At 24.3% G+C, this 20,440-nt stretch overlaps 2 protein-coding genes across 5 annotated transcripts in view; both read left to right on the top strand.

Moving 5' to 3' along the window:
* LOC119672527 (calcium-binding mitochondrial carrier protein SCaMC-2) overlaps positions 1–10,263 on the top strand; it is a 159,457-nt gene extending 149,194 nt beyond the window's left edge. For 2 of the 4 annotated variants that reach the window (XM_038083589.1, XM_038083591.1), the window contains 3 exons: positions 8,330–8,488; positions 8,566–9,133; positions 9,924–10,263. In XM_038083589.1, coding sequence (XP_037939517.1) covers positions 8,330–8,488; positions 8,566–9,133; positions 9,924–10,150 — 954 coding nt within the window. In that variant the 3' untranslated portion in view covers positions 10,151–10,263. Of the gene's footprint in view, positions 1–8,134; positions 8,190–8,329; positions 8,489–8,565; positions 9,134–9,923 lie in introns of all 4 variants that reach the window. The other 2 variants (XM_038083588.1, XM_038083592.1) reach the window with 2 other exon arrangements.
* A 4,669-nt stretch (positions 10,264–14,932) lies between these two features.
* LOC119672523 (SET and MYND domain-containing protein 4-like) lies at positions 14,933–19,179 on the top strand. The gene is made up of 6 exons (XM_038083585.1): positions 14,933–15,336; positions 16,250–16,432; positions 16,497–16,836; positions 17,937–18,058; positions 18,123–18,759; positions 18,826–19,179. The coding sequence occupies exons 1-6, from the start codon at positions 14,970–14,972 to the stop codon at positions 19,133–19,135; spliced, it is 1,959 nt and encodes a 652-aa protein (XP_037939513.1). The 5' UTR covers positions 14,933–14,969; the 3' UTR covers positions 19,136–19,179.
* Positions 19,180–20,440: the final 1,261 nt, after the last annotated feature.

Genomic DNA, 20,440 nt, shown 5'->3' with positions numbered 1-20,440 from the left:
TACGGGTTTATGAAACTTCATTATTAACGATTTTTAATCAACTTCTTAGTTTACAAGACTATCACTTATGTCTATTTGTGACAATACAAGTATATAGAAATGTGCTAGGGATTATTTTATTTTAAAGAGCATCAATGAAGATGCTTAATTTCGTTTACCTCACTTATTCCATAGCTTCTGCTTTTTATCTTGAGTTATTTATTTATTATTAGAAGATCTAATAGTACACTTTAACCTATAACATCTATTGTGCTATTATAACATATCAGTGTTCTCATTATTTCTATGTAACTAAATACTTGAAGATCCTTAAAATATATATTAATTCTTAAGAATTTTAATTTTGTTCATTCATTTATTTTACGTTTCATTCAGTGCTTTCTTCAGTTTTACAAAAATCAATTCTACAAAAATAGCAATTCTTCAAAACATATGTTTTTTTGCGTATTTCTTTGGCATTAGCTGCACATATTACTACGCATCGCTTTCAACAATGCATCCACTTCAACACTTCACCTCCGCCATACATTTTAATTGTTGCTCCTCTTCTTGTCGCGATCGATCTTCTTGTCCCCCACGATCGATATGTGTTCTTGGAACCCATAAGACGTATAGCATAGCAACAAGCTCGCTTTATCAATTCTTAAAAGTATTTTAAACTTTTTTTGTGGTCTCTTTGAAATCAATTCTTAACCCCAGTGCGGACGACATTTAATGGTTGTTTCGTCTGCTGTCGACACCAACACCAACACCAGTACCAGTACATGTGTAGAGCATGTCTTTTGCTACTTCTCTACGGAATTCTTGATATTCTGGTACCTTATCGCGGTTTGATTAGCATTTGCTTCGTACTCAGTCACTCAATTTCTGTTGCTTGGCGGTATTTTTTGTCGTTTTTGATCGCTCAACTTTGTGAATTTTTTATAACTTGAAATACTTTTGATTGCGCTGCGTTCCTCTATTTTTAAAAGCAGCGAATTTATATTTAATTACTTGTTGCCAAGCAAAACTTCTTCACAGTTAACTTAACTAAATGTTAAGGCTTTTTTTAGCTGCTTTTTCGATTTTTTTTTTGGTATATTTTTTGTATCTAAAGAGGGCATTGAATTAGTATGCCGCCAGAAGTGAAGCCATCATGTGAAGTGCTTGACAGCGGCACTACTGGCTTCATTGTACCCAGCACATGAGTGAATGAATTATTTGTTTCTCCTCACTTTTGCTAAATATTTACATTTATTTATTTATTTTTTTTTTTCAAAATTGTATCTTTTATCTTTGCACTTCAGTTCTGCTGCTGACTATCTTGTTGTGTTTATCTTTGCATGACTTTTTTTTTTTTGTTTGCTTTGAAAGGAAGGCTCGTCTTAAACTTGCTGATCATGACGTCTTTGCTGTCATTTCTGTTTTTATTCAAAACTTTGCACCTATTTTTTGCTTATCGTTGACGTAGTTTCTCTAATTTTAATTTCAATAGTCATTTATTCATCTATTTATTAATTTATTTTTTGTTTAAATCATTTAAAATACGTCAATTGTTTGTATGGTTTTTTAAAAAAAGTACCAATTTGTTTATTTACTTACACTTTATACTTATTTACATCATTTGCCTTAAGATAAGAAGAAAAACTTTCCAGTAATGTTTACATTTTTCCTTTTTTATTGATGTAAACAATTTAATAATAATAAATTTTATTTAATTAACAACCACTTGAAATATTTTTTATTATTTTTTAAAAGCAACAGAACGTTTCTTAGAATGCCACACAAGTAGTTATCAAAATGATACAGACTATGATATAAATATACTATAATTTAATTATTATTCATTTTATTTTTAATTTAATAGGCATATAAATTTTTTTTTATTAATTTATTATTAATGTTTATAGTATTTTAAATGAGTTAAAAATTGTTAAGGCAATATTAACAATTAATAGTAATAAAGTAATTCGATAACTGGCTTTCTATTTAATTCGAGTACATTATTATAGTTCTAACCATGTGAAATAATTTATTATATTCTTTATATATTATTACAATCCTTTTTATATAGTTTTATTTAATTATAAATTTTTTTCCTATCTAATGGAAATATTTTATTATAGTCTACATTTCATATTATAGTTTATTTTTGGTATTTTTACTATTTAATCCAAATACCTTATTTTTTTTCTGCTCCTTTATATATATCATTATTGTTTAATACATATATTCTATAAATTATTGCTGCTACTAATATTTTTTTAATATTCCTTTATATTTATTATTATTGTTTAAGGTAATTTAATATATTTTTAATAATAATATTATTTAGGTAATATTAGGTATATTTATTAGGTAATATTATTTATTTTTTAATTTATTTCCTAATTTATTATTATTTATTAATATTTCATTTATAAATTTCAATAAATGTTAATTAGATAAAAATTTAACAATACTAAATAGTTTTACTTTACGGAAATACCAACAAATTTTTAAAACCTTATATTAAAATTTAACCTTCACTTGAACCGATTTCATGTCATTAAAAATTCCCTTTACATCGCCATACTTCACATATCTAGATATATGGAAGTATGTGTTACATCAAATTAAATAAAATTTTTTATATTAATAATATTAACTTAAAATGCAGAAAGAATAATCATTAAATGTTTAATAATCAAATAACATTTTAAACAAAAACCAAACCCAAAATCAAACTCTCTTATATCACAAAAGCATGTTTTGAGGTTAAGTAATCCAAACTTAAGTACCAAAAATAAATTTTAATTCTCACTTTATTTAGTTCGGTAGTTTCTCTTTTCTGTTCCTCATCGCTCTTTTCTTTACTTTATCTATACTCTTTTGTTGGTTTTTTTTTATTAACAAAAACCTTCGGCATTGTGGGTTTTTGGAATTTATTATTTCTGTTGTTGTTATGCAGCTTTTTGAGTTTTTGAAATATTATTTTTAAAATGCATTAATGATTCATTGAAAATCATAAGGCCAAATTTTTGGTATAATTTATACAAATTCCATGAATTTTGACGCACATAAATAAAATCATTTAGTACCACAATGCGTATGATTAATAAATTTTAATGGCAAGTTATTTAACATTAAAATTAAATAATATTTACTTCGTTTTGAATAAAATTTCTTATTTTATTTATTTTTTAATTAAGCCTTAGAAAAATGTATTGAAATAAGTAAAATACCTATATTTATACAAAAATATTTGTTGTGAATAATATAATATTAATATAATATTAATATATAATATATAGTATAATATTATATGTAATAATCACTACATATATAGTATAAAATATTATGTATAATAAATATATAGAATTAATATGGCGCTTATTTTAAATTTAAAATAATAGCATTATATGCATGTGAAAATACACGTATAAACATATATATAATTGAATATTTATTACTATATTTATTTATTTTTATATATACTTCTTTTCACTACATAAAAATATTTTCATTTATTAAATATATACAAATTAATATAATTAAAATTAATAATATTTAATAAAAACATGCCTTCTAAATTATAAATTGCATTTATTAATTATTATATATTACTTAAATAATCAAACAGATTGTAATAAACAATATTAAATATCTGCTAAGGAAAACAGATGGTAATTATAAATAACAAAACAGCAGTTTTATTATTAAAACTAATTTATTTTGTAATAAAACAGCTATTTTAATATTAAAACAAATTTATTTAGTAAAAACAGCAATCCCAATATTAAAACAAATTTATTTAAAAATAAAACAGTAATTTTTAAATAAAACTTAAAAACAAAATTAACATTAAAAATTAATAAAACTTAAAAAAAATTTTAATAACATTTTAAATATAATTGTATAATATAATAACAAGACAGCAGTTTTAAAATGAAAAGTTATACAATTATTAATATAAAATTAAAAAAAAAATATGGTTAATTATATTAATTTAATTTTATGTGTATTAAATATTTATTTCTCTTTATTTATTAATTTATTTTATTTTCATTCTGATGTAGGTATTTTGGATTTGAGTCATAAGTAAAATAAATAAAAAACTCTCAGAATACCAGCATAAAGGCAATGTGCTACTAGATGTACTAGAAATATTTGTATTAAATAAAAAAAATAATAAATATAATATTTTCAGTATTAGTCAGTTATATATTCAAAAAATAAAACTAAATATTCATAGCTCCATAAATAAGCATTTAATACTTGTATATATTTGAAAACGTCATACTTTTCTTGTTGATGTGTAAATTACGAACTTAAAACACCCACTTTTTAAAAAAATAAAAAAATTTAATAAATAAATAAAATTCTATACAATAAAGAATGGAAATTTTTTGGTATTTGTTTAAACAAAATAAAAATATATTTCCTTCACTTTCTATCTCACTCAAAGGAAAAAGATCTATTTACTGGCAAATTTTTTTTTTTGAATCTGAATTATATTTAATGCTATATATAAATCTATATATTTTTATTGTATGATTTTTGTCTTATAAACATTTTTTCTCATTTTTTTATCTTTTCACTGAACTTATGACAAAAAAAATGTGATTCTTTTCATTTTTTGTATTTTAATAGCATTTTTCACACCCATAAATAAGCCCATGTGATCGAAAATGTTAATTTTTTTTATAAATATTAAATTGCGTAGCCGGGAACACAAAAAAAAATGCTTTGCGTATTTGTTTATATAACTTAATATTTATTTAAAAATATATTGTACAGAAACAAATATTTGGTAAATATGCATTTGTGTGCTTTTCCTCATTTGCTTAACATCTACAAAAATGTGCCTTGAACCTGTTGTGCTCTTCTATATAAAAAATGAAAAGTAAATTTTATTGTTTATATTTTTTATCATAATTTTTTTATTATTTATTTTTTATGCTCAATCATTTGAAAATGTATTTATTTTCACGTCACTGATTTGTAGGTCAATATTGACTATAAATAAAATTTTTTTTCATTTAAATATATTCTTCTAATAGTTCACCGAACCACACACTAACTTCATGTATGACATATGTTTAGTTTTTCGCAATTCAAGGCAACTTTCACTATTCGCTAATATAAATAAATATATATATATATATATATATTGTAACTTAGTAAGCATATGCTAATATTATTGTATTAAGATAAGATAAACTATTGTTTACTGTAAGCACAATGTGACATGTGTGGTGTTCTTAATTAAGTCCTAATAGCGCCTGTAATTAAGCATACCAGATAAATCTAGTTAAAGACCTTCAGTTTTGGAAACCAACAGTTGTTGCAAGAAATGTTTTGTTGTTTTCTGTAAATTAAATTTCATTATTTTTTTAATTTTTTTAGTTTAGTTTTTTTAGTTTTTTTTGTTTATTTTATTTATTAACTAATGCACTGTAATTGAATTTATTTCTTATGTTTATAATTATTACTTTATTTTATTATAAATTTTTACTGATCTTAATTTACATTTGTTATTCTTTATTTTATATACTTTTTTATTACATATTCATTTAATTTTATATATTTTTAGTTTTTCACATTTTATTTTTTTTTTATTTTATATATATAAATTTATTTTATTTTAGTACTATTCTTTCTTTATTTCATATTTTTAATTTTTTTTTATATTGTTTATTTAAATGTTTATAAATGCCTATAATTTATTTAATATTCTTTAATACTAATTGTTTATAATATTATTTTGTTTATAATTAATTTATATTGTTTAAATTTTATTTTATATTGTTTATATATTATTTCATATTATTTATATTTTGTTTTTTATTTATATTTTATTTTATATTATATATATTTTATGTTATATTATTAAATTCATTTATTAAAATATGTATTGGTTCCTTTTTTTAGTTTTTTAGTATTTTTTTTTCAAATATCTCTTATATTTATTTTTCATTATATCATTATAATGTAATTCATTAAAAATTGTTTTAGTTTTTATATAGATAGTATTTTATTTTTAATTTAATTTATTTTTATATAAAAAAAGTAGACTAAAAACTCTTCCAATACTTTTTCTTCTGTTATTTTTTTGTTATATTAATTTATTTTATATTTCCTCCGATTTAAATTCGCTTTATTACTAATTTTACTTAATTTTGTTAATATATTTTTTATTTTTAACGAAATAATTAATAATCAAATTTACTAATTATTATTGTGCAAATAAAAAGAAGTTGGCCATTTTTAATTTCTTCTTATTATTAATTAATTAATAATTAATAATTATTTATTATCTAATCTAATTTAATTATCTAATCTAATAACTAGAATTTTTATTATATTCTATTTATATTTTAACCAATGACTTAAATTTATTGATATGTAAATATCAATCCTGTTTTAGCAATTTATCGTTCTAGTTTTTGTAGTTGTTGTTGAGTTTACCAGTTGATTGGATGATGTCAAACCAATCAAACTAGCCTTACAGCAAACGGACCGAAATTAAATACTAGATATGAATAGAAAATAATAATCTTTTATTTAATTATATTTAATTTCCTGTAAATTTTGTTTATTAAAAATTATTATTTCTTTTATATATTTTTATATATAAATATATTAAATTTTAAACATTTCTATTTATGATATTAGTTTTTAGTTTAAATTAATTAATGATTTTAAAACAATTTTTTTAAATTTTTAGTTCTTTATTTAAAAAACACTGCAAATATTTTATTAAACTTTTTAGACAAACTTTTTATAATTAATAATAATATTAAATTTTGTTTTATTTTTTAATATAATAAAAATTTAATCTGGAAAGTTTTAGAAATGCGTTATTAAATAAACGAAATCCTATATTTGTGTATTTATTTTTTGATAATAATATGAACTTATCAACTTCAATGTCAGACGTTTTAATTAAACCATAAAATGAACAGCAGACATACCAGTATTTGTTATTGTTACTACATTTTATGTATATAATAATTATTGTATTTTTTTTTTAAATAAGATTACATTTAAGTTGTTGTCAATGTATTTATTATATAGTCATTTTTGATTTATTTTTTATTATATTCTCGGTTTATTCAATTGATAACAATTCATTTAAGTTTAAAATAAAAAAAATGTATATAATTTCTTATTTCTTTTTCATTAACTAAAAATAGTTTTCAAAAAAATTGTATAATATTTTTTTCTTTTTTGTTGCTTAAAAACTAATTTCCGCAAAGCAAAAGTCGGCGAAATGATGATGAAATGAAGACACATGCCACAAAATTACGTGGCAGAATGCAAGACATTCTATCGATAGAATGTAAACTCTGGTCTGGTCCCCACACATCGCTTACCTTTTATGCGTTTTATTTTGATTTTATCTTTTGGTTGTTGTTTTTTTTTCTTTTTCTTGTATTTAGTTGTATATTAAAATTATTATTTAACATTGACATCACACAATTGCATGTTTCACTGCATTTTTATTAAATAGTTGAGCTGTCTATCTATCGAGCATTATTTTATTTATTTTCTTCTATCTTCTTCCTGATTTCTTCAGCTTTAGTGAATTTTAATGCAATTAGTTTTTCATTTTTTCATTAAGCTTGCCAAAAAAAAAAGCAACAGAAAATAGTAAAAATAAAAATATAAAGGGTGTCTAAAATGTTTTTTTTTTATTATAATTTTTTTTTGAATTTATTAATTTTTAAACCCTTTAATTAGTTTTTATTTAGGAATCAAGATTTTCCACTTATTCCATTTTGTCCTATATACTATCGAGAAAAATGTCCACATATAACACCCTGTTTATTTTGAAATTAATGACAAAAAAAATTGTAAAACACTTGATTTGCATTTTCCTTAACTTTTCACTATTGTGCTACACAGATACACAAACACACACAAACACAAAATCAAAACAAATACAAACGTTAGTGATTTTCCACAGTTCATGTTAGTTTTTTAGCTTCTCACTTAGTAGCAAAGAATTTCCTTGTTAAAATGTAGTCGCGTAACACACAAAATAAAAAGTTTTATTTAAATGATTATTTGAATTTTTTACTTATTAAAATAAATTAAATATTTATTTCAGTAATTATTAAAAATAATAAATAATTACGCTAATAATGAACATTTAAACGTCTAAATCAAGCCAGAAATCAAGACACTCAAAAATGTTATCCATACTTGACGATGAAGACGAACCAGTACGTATTTTATCATTTTGTCCTCAATCATTTTTGCTTGTAGTTTGTAGATTGTTCAATTTAATTATTTTCAATTTAAATTAAAAGCAAAAAAAAAAAAAAATTAACTAATAAATAAAATATTTTATATATATTTACAGTACCTCGATATTGGAGAGGATCTAAATGTACCTGATGACTTTACGCAAAGTGAAATGCAAAGTGGTATGTGGTGGCGGCATTTGGCAGCGGGTGGCATTGCTGGAGCAGTGTCTCGTACATGTACTGCACCCTTAGATAGAATAAAAGTGTTTTTGCAGGTATGTTAAATGTTATAAATTTTTAAATTAGATAATTTATTAATACTCATTTTCCATTTTCCATTTCCCATTTGCAGGTTCAAACACATAAAATAGGAATCTCAGATAGTTTTAGATATATGATACATGAAGGTGGCCTAAGAAGTATGTGGCGTGGCAATGGTATTAATGTACTGAAAATTGCGCCCGAATCGGCTATTAAATTTGCCGCATATGAAAAAATCAAACGACTGATACGTGGCGATGAGAAACGTCAGATGACCATTGGTGAAAGATTTTTAGCTGGCGCTGCTGCAGGCGGCATTTCACAGACCATTATCTATCCCATGGAAGTATTAAAGACGCGTTTAGCATTACGCAAAACAGGACAGTATACGGGCATATTTGATGCTGCCAAAAAAATATATGTACATGAAGGTGTACGTAGCTTTTATCGTGGTTACATTCCGAATATGTTGGGCATTATACCATATGCCGGTATTGATTTAGCCGTTTATGAAACGCTCAAGAAGAAATACTTAAGCAGTCACAATACGGAACAACCAAGTTTCTTAGTGTTATTAGCATGTGGCAGTGCGTCAAGTACATTAGGACAGGTGTGCTCTTATCCATTAGCATTAGTGAGAACACGACTGCAAGCTCAAGGTGAGTTAAAAATAATATATTATTATTATTATTATTATTATTTATTAAATAAATATAAGCTATATGGATAAATTATTAAACTGAGATTTGCTTTTAATACAATTTTCATTTTCTAATGGATAATCTCGGGTAAAATTTATAACATTAGTTATTAATTTATTAAATTAACAACTGTTTTAAATTATTTGACAATTGATGTGTTATTTTTAATTTGATAATTTATTTTATATTTTAATAATTTAAATTTAATAATTTAATTTCAATAATTTAAATTTAATAATTTAATTTCAATAATTTAAATTCAATAATTTAAACTTAATAATTTATATAATTTAATTTAATTTTAAAATAAATAAATAAAAATATTATAAATTAATAAAAATATTAATTATTAAATATTAATTTAATTAATTTTACTATAACATTAGAAAAAGATTAAAAATAGATAAAATATTAAAATCATAATTTTATCTAAAAAAACCTTTTCGATTTTGTTTAATATATAAGTTATAAATTTATCAGTACTAATTAACTTAATTGTTTTAACTATTTTAACTATTTAAATGATTTTTCTACTAATGAACTTTTTTAAGAAATGTTCCAATTACTATATAAAAATTTACCTACTACAATTTCATATAATAAATTTTTTAAACTAATTTTATTTATTAATTTTATATATTAAGTTTATATATTAATTTTATATATTAATTTTATGTATTAATGATATGTAATAATTTTATAAAATAATTTTATATAATAACTTATAAATTTTTTTTTATCCTTTCAGTCGTTTCCAGAAACTTACAACCCGTCATTGGTATTCCACTCAGACAAGCCGGTATGGTTAGTGATGATAACATGTTCGGTGTGTTCCGTAAAATCTTAAGAACAGAAGGAATCTGTGGTTTATATCGTGGTATCACACCTAATTTTATCAAAGTGCTGCCAGCTGTGTCCATTAGTTATGTTGTGTACGAGTACTCAAGTCGAGCGCTAGGTGTAAATATGACGTGATGTGTTTGTTTCTTAAGAACTGGGATATGCGAATATGTTGTCGCTCTCTGTGCACTGTACCTCCATGCACTCACATTATCTAAGCTTGTTTTCCATTTTTATGGGCGCATAAATGAGAATAATTCGCCGAGGCGTTTTAAATATATTTGAGAAAATGAAATTATTAAATATAACAACATACTGCAAAATTCTCGTTAAGTACATACAACAAAAGCAAACGAAATTTTGTTTCAAATAAATCATCAAAAAAGAGAAAATATTTATTTTTTACATTGTAAAATTTTTATATGTAGTAAAAAAAATTTATTTTTCTATATTAATTTAAAATAGTGTTAACTTATAAATTAGCTTAACTTATTATTTGTATTTATTTATTAAAAATGTGAAAAGCAGAATTTTTAAAAAATTTTGTTTTCAAAGCTAATTTTTTTATTAGCCGATAATATGGTATATATAATTTCTTGTTGAGAAAATTAAGAAATGTACAACTTTAACAATTGTATAAATTGTATGTTTTGTTAAATTTCAACTAAAAGACAAACAAACTCAATACAGACTAAGTTCACTTTAAGTTGTTGTTTAAGCACTTAGCACATAGCATAAGCATATACATAAGATGATACTGTACTCTAACGTATATTTGTATTTATATGATATTTGTGATGTTGATAAAGTGAAAGTTAGTTAAATTTTATGTTAAACGGTTCTTCTAAATACAGTGAGTAAAAACTTTTTAAATCGAGGCTGAATACAATGTAGTGCTAATTTTAGTTTAGCTCTTTAATTTTATTAAATCTATACAATTAATGAGAATAAAAAAAACAAAAATCCAACGAGAATTATTATTGCATATTTTCAATGTATTGTATTGTAATGTTATATAATAATTAAACATGTACAACTTAAATTTAAAACAATTACGTTAATTAATTAGAAAAATTTTTAATTAAAAATTAGCCTCTTTTGAACGAAATCCAATCCAAGTCTTGTATATAAAAAACCAAAAAAAAATATAATATATATATTTTGTTAAATTTTTATATACGTACATTGAAAACTTAATTTTGAACTTTTAACAATTTTAACTCTACTTTTTTAAATTAGCAATTTTTATATAAATAAATACTACAAAAAATAGCTTCCTTAAATATTAAACAAATATTTTTTCTTAAAATGCATTTTTTACTTCAACAAAACTTGTTATTTATAAAAAGAACGAATTAAACTTTATATAAAATGTTAAATAAAATTCTAAAGCAATGCATTAATTGTAAAATCATATATCGCACACAAATTGAAATGCCTTTTGGAAACTTATCGTAAAATTTATGTAAATTTAAAATTCATTAAAAATCCCATATTTTAGCTTCTAAGTATTAAAGTTGAGTTGCTTAATTGCAAGCACACAACAAAATGAAGAATGAAATAGTAAAAAATAAAAAAACCTTAAATTCTAAAACAAACAGTTTTGTTATATTTTTTCTTTTATTTATTAAACATATAAATTTATTATATCACTTTTATTTTTAAAAAATTATGTTCCTCATTGAATTACAAAAAAAAATTATCTGAAAGGTTGTGGATAAGCCCAAAAACCGGCCATCTTTTATTACTTATAGATTACTTGAATTAATCGTTTGAAAAAAAAAATTTTACATTTTAAAAGCAAATCATTGCTTTAGTGCCAACTGGTTTAGATTAGCAATATAAATAGTGACTAACCATACAATATCTAACCACATCAAAATTTAGTTTTAACTAAAAAATGGTCTTAATCATTTAAACTGTTCTTCAGGCGAATAAATTAATATATTGTAGTAGACATTGGCATACACTTATATATAATATGTGGTCTTCTTAGTAAAACTATGTCTGCAATAATGTGCAATATAACTGCAATAATGTTGCAGAAAAATTCAACTTGAACAAAATGAAGTTCAAACGTATGAACTTCTATAACTGAAATGTTTTTATTTTTAACAATTTTGTCGCTGACACTGTGCAGATAATGTTTCATAAAAAGATATATTAAAAAAATATTCTCTTTCAATTTAATACATCTTAAATTTGCTTTATGCATTATCTTTGCTTTTTTAAGATCACTATGTGAGACCATTTCATTTTATTTTTTTTTGGTGACTTTTTAGTAACTCTCGTTAAGTTTTTTTTTTTGTGAAGGCTTTCCTGTTAAGTTTTTCATTTTATTTAAATTTTATAAGCAATTTAAAAGTGTATAGAACCAATTTAAAGTGGCAATTATTGCAGTTAATAAAAAGTGGACAATATAACTTGAGTTATTTCTACTATTCGTACTTCATACTATACATATTTTCAGACTTGGAGACGTACTTTAAGTCTCCAAGTGATCTCCTATCTCTCTTTCTCTTTGACTACTTCTGAATTATATTTGTTAAGTTATACTTTTCAGAACTAAGATTGTATACACCTTTTCCTTTTTCTCAATAATATAATTTAAATATTTATCATATATCATTTTGACCTATTATTTATATTATAATATTATTTATAATTCATAAATATTATTTATCATTTTTTATTTTAAAAATTAAATAAAAACAAAATTAAAAATTTAAATTTGTTAAATGCAATCAGTATAACAAAAATTTGAAAAATAACATATTTCACAACTTATTTTGATAATATGTTTTAGGATTAGGATTTTGTCTAACAAAACAACTGATTATAATAGATAACTTTATAATATAAAAAACCAAATATAAAAACAATGCGTATATAACTTTTTATTTGTTCAATAATTATTAATTTAATAAAAAGCATTCAGCTGTTCAGATATTATTTAATAACAAACATTCAGGTGTTGAGATATTACTTAACTCTCCAAGACTCTATAACAATTTATTCAATGTTATACATTTTTTAAATACTTAATTCTTAGTAACCATTTTAAAACTACTCATATTATTTAATATATTTTGGTATTCATAATTAGTAAAATATATAAATTACTTTCATAATTTCTCAATATAATTTTAATTATTAAATTATATATTCAAAAACATTTTTGAGTAATAATAAATTACTATTATTATTTGATATATTATGGTATTTATAATTAGTAAATAAAAAAAAAATAATATAAATTAATAATTTCATTAATATATATTTGTATATTCAATAAGTTTTTCTTGAACACAAATCAACTCAGTAACGTAAAATTCATAAAAAATATTTTTAAAGAACTAATATAATTACACAATATATAATTACTATTAATTAATATTTAGAAGAATTATTTATATATAATATACAATTATATAAGTTATAAAAATAGTTAGAATGTTATAAAAAAATTAAAACTTATTCAGAATTAAAAACTCAAATAGTTTATAAAATTATTTAAGAAACTATTAAATATTATAAAAATTATATATGATAAATAAATGACAGCTTAGTGTTTTTTTTATATATTTTTAATATCTTATATAGTGGTCTGTAAAATCTTAACTTTATGTGAAATCAAAATTGTTAAACAAATTAACATATGGAATATAATATAGTTTATTTTTAAAAAATATATATTTTTAAATTTACTATTTTATATAATATTAACAAATTTTAATAATTAATTATAACAAATATATAGTATATTCAAAATACATTATATATATGTTTATGCTTATAAATTCAAATTTATTTGAATAAATAAATAATTACAAATATTAAAAATAATCAAAAATTGTTTTTACATTTATATATATATATATATATTTAATAATTATATAGTTAGAAATAAATATGCTTTAATGATTAGACCCAAACTGCTTTATGGGTGTGGCACTTATGAAAATCCCCTTTTATTTACCATTAAGAGACCAATTCACCATTAAGAAAATTTAAACTTACTAAAGTATTATTTTAAGCCGTACATTAAAAACGCAATTATGTGTCAGAAATGAAGACATACAGAAAGAACTAAAAATCGAAAGTTCTATCTTGATCAAAAACAGAGCATTGAAATTATTTAATTATATGAAAACTTAATGCAGCTACTATATAGAGGTTCTGTAGAGAATTTGGTTTACTTTATATGACATTTAGACCCTAGGTGCAAAGCTGTTAGTAAGCCAATCAAATGAGAGTTAGTACCTGACATATATTCGGTAATATCGCTGAATGAAAGGTGAAATATATGAAGAATAATGTATTTCTTATATTAAATTGAATATTAGTAAATAGTAAATAAAGTAAAATTAAAATTTTAGCGTTACAATTTCTTTTTATCAATTATTTTGATTTTATTTAATAAAATTTTGCAGCAAATAAGTAATAATTTTTATTTTTGTAAAGTACACTTATTATTGAAGTTTTTTTTTTTCTTTGAAATTGTATCATATTTGATTTGAATTTACATAATAATTTTCCATTCTTTAATTTTTTTGATAATACTTTACAATATTACTGCAACAATACGAGACCGTAATGTATGTGATAATTTAAAAAATGATCGTTAATTCACTTATGTTTTAACTCCTCGATTGCTTGAAAACCTCCTCGATTCACAATAACCATTCACAATAGTCATGTAAACAAATAAAACTATTCACCATAGTGCTTACATACTCTTTTAATAGAACATAAAATATTTATTTTTAGCAACATAAATTAGAATATAAGAAAATTTTAATAAACGAAAATAGACACAAGTGGTTAAATAAACGTGTGCAATAATTATTTTTTAATATAATTTTGTGTAAATATTTAAAAAAACAATTAATTTCATTCAATATAGAAATAGCTTTTACTTGAAATAAAATAAACGTTAAAAACAGTTTGCAACATGAGCCTGAATGACGAAACAGTAGCATATCAACAAATTTGCAGTGCACGCACCGTGCAATCTGATAGACAAGGCTTTTTCAATGAATTTTACATGGAAGTCAAAGATTCCTGCGGTGAAAAATGGCTTCAAAACTATTTTGGCAAACTGAAATCGAATGAAGCACGCATTTTATCAATATTCAGTGATCGTGAAATTTGTGATCCAGTACTGGGTGTCTTGGAAAATGTGCAACCAGTTTACAAGCAAAAAGATGGACTCTTCTCAGCGCAACGTCGTGCACAAGCCGATAAACATCATTTGTTGGGTGAACTACAGCAGGCGTTGGCTCATGCGAATCTGGCAGTTGTACGTGCACCAGCTAAGGGTAATGCCACTTAGGGCTCTGAAGTATATTTAAAAATAATATATATTCAAATATTGTGGGTTCTTAATGGTCATTTATATCAGTCATAATAATTTTTACAGAAATTTAGTAGTAAAATATCGAAACTAAGTATTTGAATGATAAAATTTAAAATTAATATGACTTAAAGAAGAAGTGGTCTTGATAGTGTGGTAGCTCATGACGTATCACAATCTTCTTGTGTAACATTTTACTGTCATAGACAAATGGTTTCAGCACATAGACCCAACCGCTTGTAGAACTTCTATATAATGTTGAATATTTCATTACAATTTTAAGAATAATTTACAAACGAAAAATTAATTTTTTAGGCTGTGTGCGAGTTCGAGTAAATTGAGGTAAATTGAAATTTCCTAGAGATTTTTTGCACTACACTTATGTAAACATTTATTTATTTATTTGTTGCACTTATTTATTATTTTTGGTTAAAAGTTTTCAAATATATTTACTTATTTATTAAACATCTTATAAAATTTTCACAATGGTAACATCTAATTTGCCTAATTTTTATCTAATTGACCGTACTCGAAATTGTGGTAAATACCATAATTCGCTGCCATACCGACATAATTTACTATTTCCCTCAATTTATCATTAATTTACCCGAACTCGCACACGGCCTTAATAATAAAAACTGTAATACTTCTTGCCCATGTGTAGGTTGGTTTCGGCAAAAAAACTCAGTCTTTTCTGGCATCTATAATATGTTGAATTTTTTCTATATAAAATTCACTGTTTAAAATAATTTAATATGATCCATATTCTGTGGGAATTTGTTTAATTAAATAAATGTTTAAATCATTCTTTACATTAATCAATTTTCTCTAAAGATAGCAAAATTAATCAAAACATTATTTGTTTATTCCTTGTTTAGGCGTTGATCCTGTTATCGATGATGGGTTAACACTAGCTATGGCGTTCCGCACACGCTCTATCATATTAATCGGTCTGGGAGATGGTGAAACGGCGTTAAGTGATTTGAAATTGGCGGCATCTTTCGGTTTGGAATCAAAGCAAAGTGTTGATTATTACATCAAAATGGCAAAAGCTTATGCATGTACGTATATTTTTATTAATTTCTACAATTAAAAATGTATATATTTTCGCATTCCATTATTAAGGCATGGGTGAAACTGCACGAGCGGAAATTTCGCTTAAAATTGCCGAAAAACTTTCTGGAGGTGGAAATGCATTAATTGACTCTTGTCGGAAAGAGTTGCCGTTGGTGAAAAGGTCAACGAAAAAGCAGCGAGTCCAAGTACCTAACTTAACTCATGGCGAGAATCAGAATTTACGTGGAGCATCCAATTTAGTAAAACTAGTTGAAACTAAAGAGAAGGGGCGCTTTGTTGTGGCAAATGACAGTGTACAAACTGGAGATGTGGTGCTTTGTGAACAACCGGTGGCTGCTTGTTTGTTGCCAAATTTTTATGGTAGTCATTGTCATCACTGCTTTGAACGGTCAGTTATAAAAGATTTTTAATTTATCCTTAAAAGAATATATTATAAAAAAGATATATTATATATACAAACATGTTTTATAAAACAGATTGCTTGATATAATGATAACATTATAACTAACCAAGATATGAGGATGAGATAAAGTTTGATTTCAAAGAATCTATTCACAGTTGAGTTACTTTGTTTAGATCCTTTTGTTTTCCTGTTTGATTTGCTTAGTAATCTCTAATGAGTATATCTCAACATTTTTAAAAAATGTTGAAATGTCAATACATGTATATTGAATATATGTATTTATATTTTTCTACAGGATTAGATCAACGCTTTCGTTTTTCTTGTTTTATTTGGAGTTTTCCAGTTTTAGGAAAAATCTAGTATTTCTAAGAAGTCTTGAATTGTCACTACATATACATTGAATATATATATATATATACAATCCTACAGGATTCCGTAAGTTTATATCAATGCGCTCCTTCTTATTCTTATTGGATTCTTCTAGCTTTAGGAAGAAGTCTAGTATTCATCTTACTTTTATATATAAAACGAATCTATTATACATTCTTCTATTGTTAAAAAGGTTCAACTTTAATTATTATATTTTTATCTAAACACGAAATAAACCAGTTAAAATCATGAGCTAAATTCCGCGAATATAATATTATAGTAAAGAGTGTTCTATAATAGAAATGAGAGCCTCGTAAACAAACGTTTACTGTATATTAATCGAATATATGGTATATTGCAGTACCATTGCCATTGCGCTGATAAATGCATCGATTTTTTTAAGTAAAGAAGGAGAAGATAGAGACCCAAACTTTACTCAAATCAAGCCATAGTAATTTACTAGATGAGAAAAGTCAAATTGTTGTAATTATCGGATATGTGAAAAAATAGACTTTTAAACAGTACTTACAGAAAATAATTAGATAGGGTGTATAAACACGTAGTTTTTTATTCAATAGTTTACAAAAACCATAAAATAATCCACATTAAGAGTTTCTAAATCTTCACAAAGGAAATATCATTCATGTCATTTTATATATTCAACCATCTTTATTCCTTAATTTATTTCCTTGTAATCACTTACATTTTTTTTCTAGATTGGTCACACCAGTCCCTTGTTTAAATTGTTCGGGAATTGCTTTCTGCTCAGCACAATGTATGGGTGAGGCTTGTGAGACCTATCATCGCTTTGAATGTGAATATATGGATTTATTCATTGGTATATTTATACAATAGAATATTTAGAAAAATGAAGTTTATTATATAGTTTTTTATCTACCTAGGTTCTGGCATGTCCATACTCTGCTTTATAGCTTTACGTATTTTTACTCAAGCGCAAAATTTGGAAAGTGGTTTGAATACTGCCAATTTACTTTATGCAAATCTTTGCACTCATGAAGACTCCCGTCAAGCTGATGATCTTTTGCAACGTTCACTAATGGCTGGTTTCTTACTGCGTTGTCTACAGAAATCACAATATTTTGGTCGACGCAAAACGGAAGGTGTGAATCCCACTGCTATTGAACTGCAAGTAGGTGCTGCACTCTTGGGGCTTTTACAAGTATTGCAGTATAACGCACATGAGATATACGAAACACTTATAACAGATGAACATCGATTTGATGGTTCAAAAGTAGTGTATGTGGGTGCCGGTCTTTACGGTACTGGCGCTTACTTCAATCATGAATGTTGGCCAACTGTAGCGCGTTATTTCGTGGGTAAAAAACTAGTGTTGGCTGCTATTAAGCCACATCGTCCAAATGAAATTGTAGCTGAGAATTATGGTCCAACTTTTGCGAATGTTAATTTGAAAGAACGTCAGCGTAGCTTGCGTGGACGGTACTTGTTTAGTTGCAATTGCATGGCTTGTCAAGAAAATTGGCCAACTCTACAAAAATTGGATAAGCAAGTCAGGTTTTGGTATGTTTTATTATATTTAAAAGTAGTTTATTTAAATAATTTCAAATTAATTTTGTTATTTTGAAGGTGCACAACAACTAATTGTCAAAATGTATTAAAATTTCCTAAAGATCTCTCCAAAGATGTACGTTGCGCACGTTGTCGTAAGAATGTTTCTCTCAAGGAGAGCGTGGCGCAAATAATTAAAATTGAAGAATTATATCGCGAAGCAGCAGAGGCTATGAAAGATCAAAAAACTCAAGAGGCGATAGGTCTGTTTAAGGAGGGTATCGATATGTTTTATCAGATCGCTGTCATGCCACATAAAGACACACTGATCGCTCAACAGTCTTTAAGAAAATGTATGGCTGATACTGGTACTACTTTTAAAAAGTGACCACCTCCATTTTAGTGAATGTATGTTGTACTAAAATATAAATAAAAGAGTACTTTTTAAATATGTATTGTAAATATGTGTTTAATAAATATATTTATATATAAATTTGACTTTTTCATTTTTTATACATTTTTTATGTACTGATGAAATAAAATAAATTCAATTTTGTGTGTGGTGTATAAATTATATTATTATTTAAGTGTTAAGTAAGTAATTGCCGTACCGTTATAATCGTTTCAGTGTTGCCATATTTTTTACAATTATTATCTTAAGTCTGAATTTTAAGACCCAACAAATATACCATTAAAACAAATTTATACTACAAGTTACATAGAGATCCCTTAAATTTGTATTATAAACTGTTCCATGATAAATTAAACTTATCATGGAACCTTAACATACATCAGCAAAGTGACACAATAACGCAAACAATATTAGTGTAATAAATATCAAAGAAAACATATCGTCTTTACCAGGCGTTATAATCTTCGCTCTGTTATTCTTCACCCAGCTCCATTTCGCATCGATCTACTTAATAATCTCACTTTAAAATCGTGGCTACAGCAAACACTTGCTTAGAGTTTACTCTTAGTCAGTAATTAGTATCTAGTAAAAATATTCTCCTTTCCTCCCCTCACTTGTTTTCCATTTTTGTCTTACATTTATTTTTTGTCCTAATGCTAAGCCTTCTATATTATGTACTCTGCTTTTCCTTTAATTACTAAAATGGGATTTCAGCTCTTGGTCTTTACAGTGCAATGGCTAAAATTTGTAATTAAAAGGGTACACAAATGTAGCTTGATAATAATAGTGAAGTAATAAAAAGACTAATGTCGGAACTATCTATAGTGTATTGAGTCCACTAGGAATTTTTGTCCAAAAATTACAAAATAATCTTAAATTATTGAAATAATACATACAAATTATGTTGTAGAATAAACCACGATGTTTTCTTAGTATTCACAGTGTGCATTAGTAAAATTTGTAGTTGATCGATTGCTTGCAGTGGCAGATCAGTAGATATCAATCCAGTGCCCACAAGCAGCTGAAATGATATCCATTTACTTCGTTTAAAATTAATAGATCAAATTATACACAGTTTTTGGGAAAGTTTTTTTATTATTACATACATATCTGTTTAAAATTATCTATATCAATCTGGCAACCACTGTGTGTGGGCTGCTTTTAATGGTTAGCAAGTTGTTTCATTCTTCTTGTTGTACGAGCATCCGTCGTGTTCGGTTGTGTTTCGTGTTGTGCAGTAAATTTGTTTGAGTTTTGTTCTAATTACATTTAAAAATATGT

This window comes from Teleopsis dalmanni, chromosome 1 (assembly GCF_002237135.1).
Source record: "Teleopsis dalmanni isolate 2A chromosome 1, ASM223713v2, whole genome shotgun sequence".
Classification (NCBI taxonomy): Eukaryota; Metazoa; Arthropoda; class Insecta; order Diptera; family Diopsidae; genus Teleopsis; species Teleopsis dalmanni.
This window is presented reverse-complemented; position numbering and strand designations above follow the sequence as displayed.